This window comes from Trachypithecus francoisi, unplaced genomic scaffold, assembly GCF_009764315.1.
Source record: "Trachypithecus francoisi isolate TF-2019V2 unplaced genomic scaffold, Tfra_2.0 Lachesis_group5, whole genome shotgun sequence".
NCBI classification, from domain to species: Eukaryota; Metazoa; Chordata; class Mammalia; order Primates; family Cercopithecidae; genus Trachypithecus; species Trachypithecus francoisi.
In genome coordinates this window covers 40,606,244-40,621,703 of record NW_022681470.1, presented here as the reverse complement: position 1 = coordinate 40,621,703, position 15,460 = coordinate 40,606,244, and the positions used below count along the sequence as shown (strand labels likewise).

The following is a 15,460-nucleotide window of genomic DNA, read 5'->3' as shown; positions in this document are numbered from 1 at the left end:
TGAGATCTGAGTACTATAAAATATAAAAATTATATTCCATCTTTTAGGCATCTGGAATAAGCATTACAGACATGCAACAAAGCTATGCCTACCCTCATGTGCTACATAACCTCATACATATCTTCATATCTTCGATGCACCCTGCTTTAAACCTCCAAAATGGGGAGTTTTTCAATGAGATACATAGCTTCACAACAAATATCTCAATTTGCAGCTTAAGTTATCACTCTAGACATGAAGAAAAGAAAGTTACATCTCTCAAGTCTTGCAACATTAGGGAAAAGCACACCCAAAGCATCCCCAGTCTTTTGAGCCAATGTTCTTTTCTACTACTATGGAAACAGCCTTAAGGTCCCAGGAAATTCTTCATAACAAGGAGCTAACCATCTGGATTTGAATCTGGTGTTTACCACTTCATAGCTGTGTGACCCTGGCAAGCAATTTAACCTCTCTGGGCACTAGTTTCCTCATGTTAAAAGAGAGAGAGAGAAAGAGATCATCACAACACTACCTTCCTCAGAAGGTTGTTGCCATACTGCAATAATTTCCTCACCTGACCCCATTCTCTAGTAACTCTGAAACTAGTTACTTTGAAGAATTTTGAAAGGGTACTGGAATACAGGAAAACAAACATGGGGAAGCCACTCGGTTCTAAAGAGAAAGGTTTTGTAATTGCCATGGCTCAATGGGTTGAGTCACATTTAATTAAGTCTGGAATTTTCAAGGACAAAAACAGAACTTCCCAACAGGACACCTAAGACAAGAAAACATGTAGATTAGAGCTGAAGAGCCCCTAGGAACTTGCAATTAAGGAGTAGGCTGGTAGCAGTAAATCACACTTTATTAAAATGGGGGCGAGGGGGACAGATTCCTCCATCAACTAAAGCCAATCTTTTCACATTATCCTCCTTCTCAATATTTCATATCTACTGTTGAATCCAGGGTGAATTTACTCTGAACTATGTATAAATTTGAGAACACTGGGAGAAGAGAGAAAGAAGAAAAGAAGTGAAGTCCAGTGAAGAGAACAGTCAGTGGGCATTGCTAAATAACTCTGAGCATCTAAATACATGACAGTTTGTAGATGTGGGGCATACAGAGTGAACCCCTCCATTTCCAGTGACTTACTCATAACTAATGATGTATATGGCTAAAAACTAAAACAGTCACCCAAGCAACATCAGTGTCATTAGAAAGAGAGGAATAACCTGATACCAAAAAAATGCGATGACCCTTTTGAAGACAACTGGTTCAGAAGCTGTGAATCATTCTGAAACAGCTAAAGGCCAAACCACATGGACGCCCCATTTAAATAAAATACATACACACAACCACCAAAAACAAAGTGATGACTTGTCAGAACTCTAGTTCTGCTTTCCCTATCAGGTCTGCTGGTGATGTACATAATTAATTTTAAAATCATACTCTGAGTAAGGTAGGTTCTTGGTAAGTAAAGACCTCTAGTTCTCACTGGAAGGTTCCTATCTTTCCAGACCACACCTGCAGATGTCATTAACAGTTTATGGCCCTCATGGGTGATACCTTGGCCCAAAGTACAGAAGCAGGAAAGGCCTAAGTTGAAGCAGCTGGGAAAGCCCAAAGCAACAAATGCCTGTGTCAGCAGACTCATGGCAGAGGAAGTGATTGCTGCCGGCCATGGGCCATCATCCTGCCTTAAACTCCCTGGAGTTACAAGTCACACATTACCACTACTCTTAACACGAGGACCTGTGCAATTCTGTGTCCTGTCCTCCTTCACACTCCACCTTTGAATGCTGCTCAAAGTATTCTGAATTTCCGGAGACTCCAAGCCACTAAAGATGGGATGCAAGTGCATAAATCTTCAACACTGTGAAGCCCATCGGCTAGAATAAGGCCAGCCAGGTGAAATCACACTCCATCCCCTCTATTCAGCCAACCATTATTTTCTTTCTCTAGGCTTTTTGGGTCGCCTCTCACTGCCTGGTCTGAGAATTACTTCTCTTTCCAGATCAAGAATCCCTTCATTCTTCCACACGTTTGACACTTGCCCAAGTAGTGATCCTGTCACTGAGATTTCCATTTCTCACATTCGCTTTATTTGGGATGTGTTGAAAGATCTACTAGGTGATATCTACAAACTTGCATGACCTCACCCAATATTTTAGAATCTCAGTGGGAAAGAGTCCTGTTTACAGAAGCAGCATTTTCCCAAAGGCCCACCACTCTACACACAAAGTAGTAGGTACGAAGCATCCATTTGCCTTCTCCCAAGATATAGAGAAGAGATCACAATAGGAAATCTACCACGCCTCAAAGGATGCAGACTTGGAATGCTCTGTCTCCTGAGCAGTCTGGGTACCTCCTAGAGATATAGGAGAAAGACAGACACTGACAACATCAACAGGGGGAGGGCAGAGAGAGACAAGGGTGCCTTCTGGGCAAAGCTGCTTATGGCTCTTGTCTAAGAGAGTGCTGCTCTCTGGGCCTGTATTCTGTGTGTCATCTTCTGCCACTCCACCCCCAATCTATTTGCCAAAGACCTCAAGATGTTTCTAAGAGGTTCTAAATTATTGACAAACCTAGGGAAGATGCTTTTGAAAACATTATATACAAAAAGAGACCTGTTCAGCTACTGCAAACACTTGGTCATTAGCATTTTCCTTTTTAAAGTGAAAAGAGGGGGAAAAAAAAGCCTGCCTCTGTTAAATAATAATGATATTCACAGAACAACAGACACTGAAATTCCAAAGTTCACCATCTCGCCAGCTTTACTCACCCCTAGCCATCTTGCTCCTTTATTGGCAGCCTGTTGAATCTGGACTCTTTTGAGGGTGACATGGTAAACAGCTCCTTCCTCTACCTCTTCACCCCAGTCCTGAATCGAGCTCTGCCAGGGATGGGATAAAGAGAAAGAAAAAGAGTATTTTTTCCTCTCTGCTAACCACAATCTATCCCAGCTGCCTTGCTGCTTACAACAGCACTCAGGGCACAAGATGGGCTGTTCAAAATAAATATTACAATCCGAGCAATACAAGACACATTTTGATAGAGGGAATGCTGAGATTTTCTTGGCTTGTAGCCCCTTCCTGTGGTATCAGGATCCCCAGACTTTTCCATTTAGTTATTCTCCTAGACTTGCTCACATATCTTAAATAGTTTGAAGTCTTTCTTTTTCTTTATAAAGAAACTAGTTTAGTCCTGATTAACTTGTCCCCCTTAAGAGAAAGGAAAAATAATTCTTTGTAAAAAAAAAAAAAAAAAAGAAGAAAAGAATAAGTTTGTACTCTTTAAAGTGGCTAAGTCATTGAAGAAACCAGATTTTAAACTCAGACACAAACAAGTGTTTAAAACGCCAAGAGTCCTCACTCCTTTGGAAGTGAAGTGGTTTGCTTGTCTTTTTCTCCACATTGTTTTGGAGCCCACAAAGTTAGCGGGGGTGGAAAGTTTATATTTCCGTAAAATAATCTGGCAAGTGCAGAAAAAGCAACACATCATCAGGCAGTTTCTACTAAAATCTGTGCAGCGAACCCCTGGATTTCCATGTCCCCAGCTAAACCTGAGGTTTGTGTTAAAGAGTCGCTGGGACGCAGAAGCGCTGCGCGGTTCACCCACACTAACAATTCTTTTTCCTTCAAAGTTCTCCCCTCCTGACATGCATCTGGCCCCAGGCACACCACAGGCAATGGCTAAGAAAGTAGGTATGGTTGAAAGGGAGAAGACAGGCAGAGAGAGAGGAATACAAAGCGGAGTGAGAGAGCTTTAGCTCGCAAGTATGGAATCGGATTGCTCCGTTCACTCCGAGGGAGTCCAAAACACGCCCAGCCAAAGCGGGAGAAGATTCCCCACCAGAGAAGCCTCGGGAGAAGGCAGAGAGCTCTCGTTACCATTTTAGCTTGCCAAAGCAATTTCATTCTCAGTTTTCTCTCCGGTGCGCGAACGCTGCATGATGCGCCCTGCTCGGAAGCCAAGGCAGTGTCTGCTGGGCTCAGCCCGCGGCGCCTCGCCCGGGTCCGGGTCCCGAGCGGCCGCCGCGCACAGACACGCGCCGCGCTGCCCCCGCCGCTGCCGGTGCGCGCGACTCGGGCCACAAAGGGAGCGCGGCGAGCGAGCGAGCAAGCGAGGAGCAGACTCCTCCCCACGCCACTCCGTGATGTAAGGCTTTCCTGTTTGTGCTTGTGAGCACACTCTCCCTTTCTTCAGTCCCATGGATAAAGTCAGCATGAAAGCGTTTCTCCAGCGCTGAAGGTGATTGGGAAACAACACTTTCAAGTTTATCAGGTTTTCCTGACGGTCACCAGGTGCCAAAATAGAACTGAGTGTGGGATGGAGGATTTGTGTGTCTTCTTCCATCGCTAAAACAATGGAAGGAGAACGTCCGAAAAACTTCCATTATCTGCCTATTATCTATTTTGATTTTACAATAATTAAGTCAGAATGACCCCAATGAGAGCCGCAATACTAGAAGCCAGGAAGTTTTTCATTAGGACAGAGGATAAGGTCAGAGGACACCCGGGTATTCCAAAACCGTGTCCAGGGGCTATGCCCTCTCCTGCATCAGCACACTGCCAACAGGAAATCGCGCTGGGCTTTTCACCACCCATTATGATAAGGCTCAATTACCGAGTAACTGGCCATTGTGGGTGGGAAGGGAACAAAACAGTAAGGTTTTGCTGGGACTGACGGTGTCCTAGAGGTTCTGTGAGTCTTTGTGAGTAGCCACTATGGGTTGAGTTGCTTGTACTGTAGGGACACAGTAAGATCATAGCCACAGGAAAAAGCTCTTCATCAGATGACTACCAGCAGGAGTTTTATCATAATGGAAAGATCTACTATAGGGATAAAAGATTATTACATTTTTTTAGATCTAGTTTTAACAAGTCAACAGCAAGAGATACCAGATAATGCAGTCAAACTTGACACCTGCCAGAATTCCATGCAAATTGCAAATACCTTTAGGGCTCATGTCTTTCATACTATTCACCCTAAATGAATTTAATCACCTTCAAATTAAAAAAAAAAAAAAAAAAAAAAAAAAACAGGTCTCCCACTAATTGCCATACTAGGACATAAGCCTGGGTTTTGGTTAATAGTAAATATATCATGAGCTGAAAATTTAGAAAATCAAGTGTACCGATGTTCCCAGGAGAGCAGAATAAATGACAACAACGGCACATTAAGGAAAAACAAAAGGATCTGTGGACACTTGAGAACATCTTCAAGTCATTCAGCCAGGTTATCCCCATACAACCAGAACCTAAGGGCACAGTGACTGTATAGAGATGAGATGCCCTTTTAGCAAACTGAAGTGGTTGTTCTATAATGTAAAAAACAAACAAAAACACATAGACTAAATCCTTCTATGATGATCAGGACACAATGTTGCTGGGAACCAGAGGAAAATCATGTGGAGGCCCTATCTCCCTGCTTGTCAAGCCATCCTCAGGAACCCAGGCCCACCTCTAGAGGACCTATTAGGTGATCTTGGAGACCACAAAATGCAACTGAGGACAGTTAAACAACCTATAAGATTAACTTTGCCACTACTTTAACCTGATTTTTGGCTACACATTTGGCAGTAACTGAAATGTTTCCATTTCAGGGATATTAAGCAGTTTCTTCAGCCTCACTCTTCCAGGAAACCTTCCTGGACAGAGTGGCTTATAATTCACAAGTCCCCACTCAGGTTTCAGATCTACTCACTGTTCTCTGTACTCCAATTCCCTGGCTGGCCACCTAGTGTGTAAAGGGAAAAGAACTAGCTTCAAGGCAAGTGAATACAGCTTCACATCCAGCCTTGCAGTGAGTGAACCTGAATGCTACTACCCTGAGCCTTAATTTCCTTATCTGAAAAATGGGACAAACACCTACCTGAAAGAGTTTGAAAGAGGATCAAATGAAATAATGCATACAAATCATCAAGCCCATGGTAAGTGATCCAAAAAAGTTCCACTGCCTCCTTATTGCACTTACTGCCAAACCATATTTATCCAGACTCACTGAAAAGCGTGTTATGTATGCAACACTAGGAAATCTGAAATGATGTCTTCTCATGGAATTACTTTAAAATTTCAGAGAGGTTTTCCAAGAATAACTATTTGTATTTATACCTCACAATGTATTTAATTTTGTACAAATGCTGTTCTGCAAAAAAAAAAAAAAAAAAAAAGAGGCAGACTTTATGCTAGATAGAACAATTGTGTGTTGCAGTTTACAAATTTTTTAATATTCATTTAAAAATATTTCATCAGTAAGCAGTTAAGTCCATATTACCTTATTACCTGTACCTTTGGGTTTAAGTACTCCTGGCCAATATGTGGGAAGACAAACCAGTAAGCCATTTATAACTCAGTTGGTGTTTATTTACTACAGTAGCCTTCCCGCGACTTAACAGAGTCCTGAGAGGATAGGTCAAGTTTAGCTAAAAGATCAGGAATGTTTTGTAGTTTTTAGAGAGCAAGACTTGCACCTCTTTGGTTCAGTTGATTGCAAGGTACTTTATTCTGATACTATTGTAAATGGGATTGCTTTGTAAATTTCATTTTTAGATTTTTGTTAGTATATAGAAACACATTAATTCTTCATTTTGCAATTGACTGAATTTGTTTATTAGTTTACAGGGTTTTTTTGTGTGGTTTTTTTTGCTGATACACCTAAATAGAAAGACATCCCGTGTTTACAGATTGAAAGACTTAATATGTTAAAATGTCCATATTACCCAAAACTTTCCACATATTCAATGCAATCCCTCCCAAAATTCCAAGTGTATTTTTAACAGAAATAACAAAAATAACCTTAAAATTCACATGGAACTATGAAGGATCCTGAATAATCAAAGCAATCTTGAAAAAGAAGATTAAAGCTGCAGATCTCATGCTTCCCTATTTTAAAACATATTACAAAGCTAGAGTAATCAAAACTTTATGGTACTGGCATGCAGACAGACATACAGACCAATGGAACAGAACAGAAAGCCCAGAAATAAACCCAATCATATGTGGTCAACTGATCTTCAATAAGGATGCCAAGAATACACAACAAGGAAAAGATAGTCTCTCCAACAAATGGTGCTGGGAAAACATTTGTACAAAGACTAGATCACATGCAAAAGAATGAAATTGTACATTTATTTTACACCATACACAAAAATCAATTCAAAATGGATTGCAGACTTAAACATAAGACCTGAAACTATAAAACTCCTTAAAGAAAATTGCTATAGTTTGGTTTGCTTGACCCCTTATAATCTTATGTTGAAATCTGATCCCCAGTGTTGGAGGTAAGGCCTAATGGGAGGTGTCTAGATCATGGAGGCAAACCCCCATTAATGGCTTGGTGCCATCCTCAAAGTATTGTGTGAGTTCTCACTTTATTAGTTCCAGTGAGAGTTGATTGTTACAAGGAGTATGGCCCCCATCTCTCTCTTGCCTCTTCTCTCACCATGTGATCTCTGTACATGCTGGCTCACCTTCCCCTTCTGCCATGAACTAAAGCAGCTTGAGGCCCTCACCAGATGCAGATGTTGGCGCCATGCTTCTTGTGTACAGCTTACAGAACCATGAGCCAAATAAACTTCTTTTCTTTATAAATTACCTGCTCTCAGGTATTCCTTTATAGCAACACAAAGGACTCAGATAAAAATATAGAGAGAAAGCTTCATTATATTGGCCTTGGCAGTGATTTATTGGATATCACACCAAAAGCACAGGCAAGAATATTAAAATTAGAGAAGTGGAACTACATCAAACTAAAAAGCTTCTGTGCAGCAAATGAAACAATTAGTAGAGTGAATAAATGACCTATGGAATGGGAGAAAATATTTGCAAATCATGTATCTAATAAGGGGTTAATACCCACAATATTTTAAGAGCTCTACAACTGAATAGAAAAAAAAACCCAATTTTAAAACAGGCAAAACACCTGAATAGATATTTTTCCAAAGAAGACATACAAATGACCATCACATATATAAGAAAGTGCTCAACATCACTAATCATCAGGAAAATGCAAACCAAAACCGTACTGAGATATAACTTCACACCCATTAAGGTGGTCATTATTACACACACACACACACACACACACACACACACACACAAACAAGTGCTGGAGAGAATGGGGAGACATTGGAACCCTTGTGCACCGTTAGTAGGAGTGTAAAACGATGTAGCCACTATGGAAAACAGTATGGAGGTTCCTCAAAAAATTAAAGATAGAACTACCATATAGTCCAGCAATCTCAGTTCTAGGTATTGACCCAAAATAATTCAAGTTGAGATCTGAAAGCGATACTTGCACTTCCATGTTCATTGCAGCGTTATTCACAATAGCCAAGATGTGGAAGCAGCCTAAATGTCCATCAACAGATGAATGGATAAAGATAATGTGGTATAATTAAGTATTAAAAAGAAAGAAAATCCTGTCACATGCAGCAACATGGATGAACCTTGAGGACATTAATCTAAGTGAACTAAGCCACTTACACAAGGACAAATACTACATGATCCCACTTATATGAGGTATCTAAAATAGCCAAACTCTTAGAAGCAGAAAGTAAAATGGTGATTGCCTGGGGCTGGAGAGAGGGGAAAATGGGGAATTCCTGTTCAGTGTGTACAGAGTTTCAGTTATGCAAGATGAATAAGTTCTAGAGATCTGTACATTGTACTTACAGTTAACAATAATGTACTGTACACCCAAAAATCTGTTACAGGGGGAGATCTATATTTAAGCATTAGTATGTTGCTAGGAATAGTTTTGTGTTGCCATATTTGGTGGGCACTGACAGTAACAACAGAAAAGTTCTAGCATATAAGAGGAAAGAGGTATGGAAGAGCACCAAACTGGGGAGAAAAAAAATTTTTCTTGCTTTACAGTTTTACCAGAGCCAATAAATAAAGAGCAAATGCAAGCAGCTGGTGTGTTGATTCTTTAAGAGAGTCTGTCTAGAAATGGAAGTATATAATATATATACCCTATTCATTTATTTATTTATGTAGTCATTGGTCTCTATGACACCACATTTTTCTACACTTTATTCTACCTCTCTGGCTGCAAGAAGAAGTAAAAAATACAAAAGTTATGACAGAATGTACTTATGTAGGATGATATGGAGTGATATTTATGTGTCTGGATAAATGATGGGACATTTAGCATATGAGTTTAAATTCTAGCTCTAGATGACTTGCCAACCAAGAGTCTGACCCTCACTTCTCACAGCCTTATTTTCCTCATTTGTCTCTTGTCATGCTTATCATAAGGATTAAATGAGATATACTACATGAAGTTTCTGATAGTGCTTGAAACATAGGAGGCATTGAATAAAAATGTATCTCCTCGCTCTGCTCTCACACCATTTCCCTTTAATGTAATTTTGTATCTGTTTACTGCTTTTGGTTTGTAACCTGAGTGTTCTTTATACTTTTGCCTGGGTAAGATATTATATTGCATAACAGAAAAGTAAGGACAGTGAAAGTGTAATGGACACTGTACTTCGAAATAAGTATGTAATAAAAACTTGTCTTAAAAACCATAAATCTGATAAGTGGTTAATATCCAAAATATATAAAGAACGCATACAACTCAATAGCAAACTAACCAACCTGATTTTAAAAATGGGACAGGGGACTTGAACAGACAATTTTCCAAAGAAGACTGACAAATGGCCAACAAGTGTATGAAAAGATGCTTACTATCACTAATCATCAGGAAAATGCAACAAAACCAGAATGAGATATCACCTCATACCTGTGGGGATGGCCATTATCAAAAAACAAATGATAAGTGCTGGTGAGGATGCAGACAAAAGGGAACCTTGATACGCTGTTGTTGGGAAAGTAAATTGGTATGGCTGCTATGGAAAACAGTATGGTGATTCCTTAAAAATTAAAAATAGAACTACCATATGATCCAGAATTCTAGTTCTGGGTATTTATCCAAAAGAATTTAAATCAGTATCTCAAAGAGATATGTGCACTCCCATATTAATTGCAGCATTATTCACAATAGTCAAAATATTGCAGATACAATTATTATTCAGCCTTAAGAAAGGATGAATAATAGCCAAGTGCGGTGGCTCACGCCTGTAATCCCAGCACTTTGGGAGGCCGAGGTGGGCGGATCATGAGGTCAGCAGATGGAGACCATCCTAGCTAACACGGTGAAATCCTGCCTCTACTAAAAATACAAAAAATTGGCCAGGCGTAGTGGCAGGGGCCTGTAATCACAGCTACTTGGGAGGCTAAGGCAGGAGAATGGTGAACCCGGGAGGCAGAGCTTGCAGTAAGCCGAGATTATGCCACTTCACTCCAGCCTGGGTGACAGAGCAAGAGTTCGTCAAAAAAAAAAAAAAAAACAAAAAAAAAAACGGGAAATCCTGCCATCTGTGGCTACATAAATGGACCTGGAAGACATACTAAGTGAAATACACCAAACACAGAAAGACAAATACTGTATGGTCTCACATGTGGAATCTAAAATAGTCAAGCTCATAGAAGCAGAGTAGCATGGTGATTGGCAGGCTGAGGGGGTGAGAGAAATGTGGTGATGATGGTCAAAGGGTGCCAAGTTTCAATTATACAAGATGAAAACCTTCTAGGGATCTACTACAGGTCTATAACACAGTGCCTAATAGCTACCAATACTATACAATATACTCAAAATTTTCCAAGAGGGTAGATCTTCTTTAAGTGTGTTCTTCACATACACACACAAATAGTAAGAATATGATACTAATAATAATAAAGGAGGAAGGAGAAAGCTTTGGGAGGTGATGATATGTCTGTGGCTTTGATGGTGGTGATGGTTTCATGGGAGTATACTTATCCCCAAACTCATCAAGTTGTATACATGAAATATGTACAGCATTCTACATCTCAGTCATACCTCAATAAAGTTGTTTTTTAAAAAAACTTGCCTTGAAGATGGCAATATCAACATAAAATGGTAAGAAATGAGAAGGCCTTGGCTTTGTCATCCTCAAACTCAAGGCTGCACTGTAATGTCCTATGCCCAGTCAAAAGTTTAGAAGAAAGCGGTCCTGAGAGGGCAATAATAATAATAATAACCATGTGAAGAAAAATAAATAAGTGAGAGGGCAGGATTTCCATTCCACACCTTAGTACTACTGAGCACAAATTGCCTCTGTTTACCTATAACCACTACCTAAGCAGACTAATGTGAAACTTCTCCCACTCACTGGTAGTGGACTTTTGAACAAAACTGATAATTGTCCTTTTGCAATATTTTACTCATAAACTATAATAAAGATTATAGATCCATAAAAACTTTTGGAGGAGGACATAAGCAAATAAATCTGGTACTTCTTGATTCCTTCCTCCAGCAATATGAAAGCATTGTCAAAACACAAGGTATTTAGTTCTTCCAATGTCCCTATGAAATGCTTCTCCCTAGGTTTGCAGGCTGCGTTCCTTACCAATCAACTTTCCATCTTCAGTTTTCCATTATCATTTGGGCATTCTGCTATAGTTGTTCCTAGCTATGATAACTGTGGTTTCACCTGCTTTTTCCTTGAAGTTTCAACCTTCCTTTGCAAAGGGTAAAGAGCCAGTCATGTTTGATTAAAGATGACCAGGCCTCTGAAAACTCCTTAACCAGTAAGCAGTTGCTTCCATTTTCTGAAGGACCCAGTTGATTTTGTTAGTTATCACAGAAATACTATAAGGTATGAGTTTAAAATTCTCAATGCTCTGTTATTACATTTTTATATTTAGGCAAGCAAATTACAAGTCCATTTTAGGCAGACCTTTTACAACGAAAGGAGGAGGCTGCCCTAAGGTATAGAAAACGAAAACAGAAGAAACAAGCAAATAGCACTCAACAGATGGTAGGCCAAAGGCAGAGAGCTCCTCGGGCCATGATGGCAAACATTTTTCAACTAATAATTCACCAATTGTTGGCAATTATTCTTTTTTTTTTTTTTTTTTTTTTTTTTTTTGAGATGGAGTCTTGCTCTCTCACCTAGGCTGGAGTGCTGTGGCACTATACCAGCTCACTGCAACCGCCACCTCCTGGATTCAAGTGATTCTCCTGCCTCAGCCTCCCAAGTAGCTGGGATCACAGGCGCCCACCACCACGCCTGGCTAATTTTGTATTTTTTGTAGAAACAGGGTTTCACCATGTTGGCCAGGCTGGTCTCAAACTCCTGACCTCCAGTGATCCACCCGCCTCAGCCTCCCAAAGTGCTAGGATTACAGGCGTGAGCCACCACGCCTGGCCAATTGTTGGCAATTATTCTTAATCATTGATGATGCTCTCCTGAGGAGGAAGCTGGATACTGAAATACTATTTGTAACTTGGACTAATGAGCATTATTACCTCATCTAATTATATATTTCTGTAAAAGAAAAAAGGACAGCCCACCAGAAATTTGTTCACACGGTTGAAAATATCAAAACATACAACCATCAACTCAGAAATAATGCCAGGTTGTGTGATATATAGTAAAATATCTGCAGAATGGGAGCTGGGTGAGCTGATGCCATGAAGACTGACCAAGATTGAGGAAGGAGTTACTGGGCAATTAGTCAAATCATATCTTTTTGTGGGACTGAAGCAATCTCCTTTTTCATAATAGTGGTATTGAAATGGTACTGAAAACCAAGATAAACTAGAACTTCTATAACAAAGTAGCTAAGAGTAAAGGCTCTGCAGTTAGAGACAACTAGATTTGAGTCCTAGACCCAACACTTCTCTCTGAGGCAAGGTCTTTAACACCTCTAAGCCTATTATTAAGAAAATAGGGATACAAGCCGGGCACAGTAGCTCAAGCCTGTAATCCCAACACTTTGGGAGGCCAAGTGGGTGGATCACAAGGTCAAAAGATCAAGACCATCCTGGCCAACATGGTGAAAATCTGTCTCTACTAAAAATACAAAAATTAGTGGGGTGTGGTGGCACACGCATGTAGTCTCAGCTATTCGGGAAGCTGAGGCAGAAGAATTGCTTGAACCCAGGAGGCGGAGGTTGCAATGAGCCGAGATCGCACCACTGTACTCCAGCCTGGTGACAGAGCGAGACTCCATCTCAAAAAAAAAAAAAAAAAATAGGAATACAAACACCTTCCTCACTGGCTTATAGCAGGAATTAATTGAGATAATTCCCAGCATGCCTTTAGTACAGTGCCCAGCAGCATACATAATGTTTTCTATTATCTAGACACTAGATACCAAACTCTAGATACTAGATAATGTTGTCTATCATCATCATTATTATTATCCGTTACTACTACATGTTAGGTCAATGAATTGCAAATGCTTAGGAGACTATGTTAAAAATTAGACCCATATTTTGAGTAGCTCAAGGTTCTTTAGCTTGAAGCCAAATGCCATGATACAGAGATTGCAGCAAGAACTATAAGCCCCACACACTGTCCAGTCAATGAGCAACATTTACTGAGTTGCTACACAACATAGAAAAACACCATGCTTGATTTTCTTGCCCACTTCAATTTATCCTCCACACATTGACCACAGTGATCTTTTCAAAACCCCATACTATCCTTTCCTGTTCTTAAATCCCTCCAGTGGCTCCTCATTGCTAAGTATAGAAACCTAAAGCCTTTTCACATGCCATAGGGTCTTGCCCAGGTTGGCCCTTGCCTACCTCTCCAGCTTCCTTCCACTCATCTACCTATACTCTTTGGGCTGCAGCCACCCCAGTCTTCTTTCAATGTCTTGAACATATCTGGCTCCCTCCCTTCACAGAGCCTTTGCTCATGTGGTTCTCCATCTTTGGGACATTCTTCCCTGTTCTCCTCTCCCACTTCAGTTAAATACCCCTATTATGTGCTCTCATGGTACCATATTCCTTTCTTTGTAGCTCTATCACAGTTGTAATTTTACACCTAATTGTATGATTATTTGATAAATATCTGTTTCTCCTGTTTCTCCCATTAGACTGTACACTCTATCAAAGCATGGGTAATGTCAGTTTTTTCTCATCACTGTATTTCTAGCACCTCACACTGTGCCTACCACATAGCAGATGCTCAAGAAATAATTTGATGTAAATAGATACCATGCTATAAATTCAGTAAGCGTGGCTGGGCATGATGGCTCATGCCTGTAATCCCAGCACTTTGGGAAGCTGAGGCAGGAGGATCACTTGAGCCCAGGAATTCAACACCAGCCTGGGCAATGCAGCAAGATCCTGTCTCATAAAAACAAAATCAGCAAGTGCTTAGTAATTATAGCTGAATGATATAAATAAATCTTAGATATTGTCTCTACCTTAAAGTTGCTTGTACTCTAAAAGCAGAGAAAAGGCATAAGGTAAATGACTACATGATGTTACAAAGCCACACATCAGCAAGTACAGATTAAGAGAGCAGGGCAGACTAACAATGTGGCCCTGAGACACTGAGAAAATGAGTCAGGTAGTGCTCACTCTTAAAGGACCAGGTAATTTCAGCTTTTATTAAGGCTGTGTTAACCACTACCTTTGAAGAAATACAGAAATATGTTTGGGGAGGAAGAAAGAGGAGTCTTCCAAATGGCATGTTCAAAGGAGATGGAAAGAGATGATATTTGTTTGGAGAAATGGACCATATAGTTCAGGTAAACAAGGTGTGAATAAAGTAGCCAGGTGACAGATTTTTAAAAATTTTTCTTGAAAGATAAATGAACAGTGTGAACAAGAGGACGTTTTTATTGATACATATTTATGAGGTACATGTGATAGTTCGATACATGCATACAATGTGCAGTGAGCAAATCAGGATAATTAGGATATCCATCATTTCAAACATTTAACATTTATTTCTGTTGGGAACATTTCAAATAATCTTTTAGCTATTTTGAAATATACAATAAATTACTGGGCACCCTATAGTCACCCTACTGTGTTATCAAACTGTGACTATATTAACTATAGTCACCCTACTGTGTTATCAAACACTAGAACTTAATCCTTCCAACTGTACTTTTGCACCTATTAACGAATCTCTTCTTCATTCCCCTCTCCACCTTTCCCAGCCTCTCTGGTAACCATCATTCTACTCTCTTCCATGAGATTAACTTTTTTTTAGCTCCCACATGAGTGAGAACATGCAATATTTGTCTTTCTGTGCCTGGCTCATTTCACTTAACATACTGACTTCTAGTTCCATCCACATAGCTGCAAATAACAGAATTTCATTTCTTATGGCTGAATATTATTCGTGTTTGTGTGTGTGTGTCCACATTTTCTTTACCCATTCATCCAATGATGTACACTTAGGTTGATTCTATATCGTGGCTATTATGAATAGTGCTGAAATACACATGGAGGTGCAGGTAGCCCTTTGATATACTAATTTCCTTTGATATACTGATTTCCTTTCCTTTGGATAAATACCCAGTAGTGACATTGCTCAATTGCATGGTAGTTCTTTTTTTATTTTTATTTTATTTATTTATTTATTTTTTTACAAACTCCATGCTGTTTTCCATAATGGTTATACTAATTTACACTTCCATTATAC

General features: G+C 39.8%; 1 protein-coding gene across 5 annotated transcripts in view; it reads right to left on the bottom strand.

The window, feature by feature from the left end:
* Positions 1 to 15,460, bottom strand: part of RGL1 (ral guanine nucleotide dissociation stimulator like 1) — a 296,651-nt gene that overhangs the window by 127,218 nt on the left and 153,973 nt on the right. For 2 of the 5 annotated variants that reach the window (XM_033198856.1, XM_033198857.1), the window contains exon 3: positions 2,759 to 2,869. The exons of 1 other annotated variant lie outside the window; for it this stretch is intronic. In XM_033198856.1, the coding sequence (XP_033054747.1) occupies positions 2,759 to 2,869 (111 nt within the window). Of the gene's footprint in view, positions 1 to 2,758; positions 2,870 to 3,866; positions 4,134 to 15,460 lie in introns of those variants that run through there. 2 more of the 5 variants (XM_033198858.1, XM_033198862.1) reach the window with 2 other exon arrangements.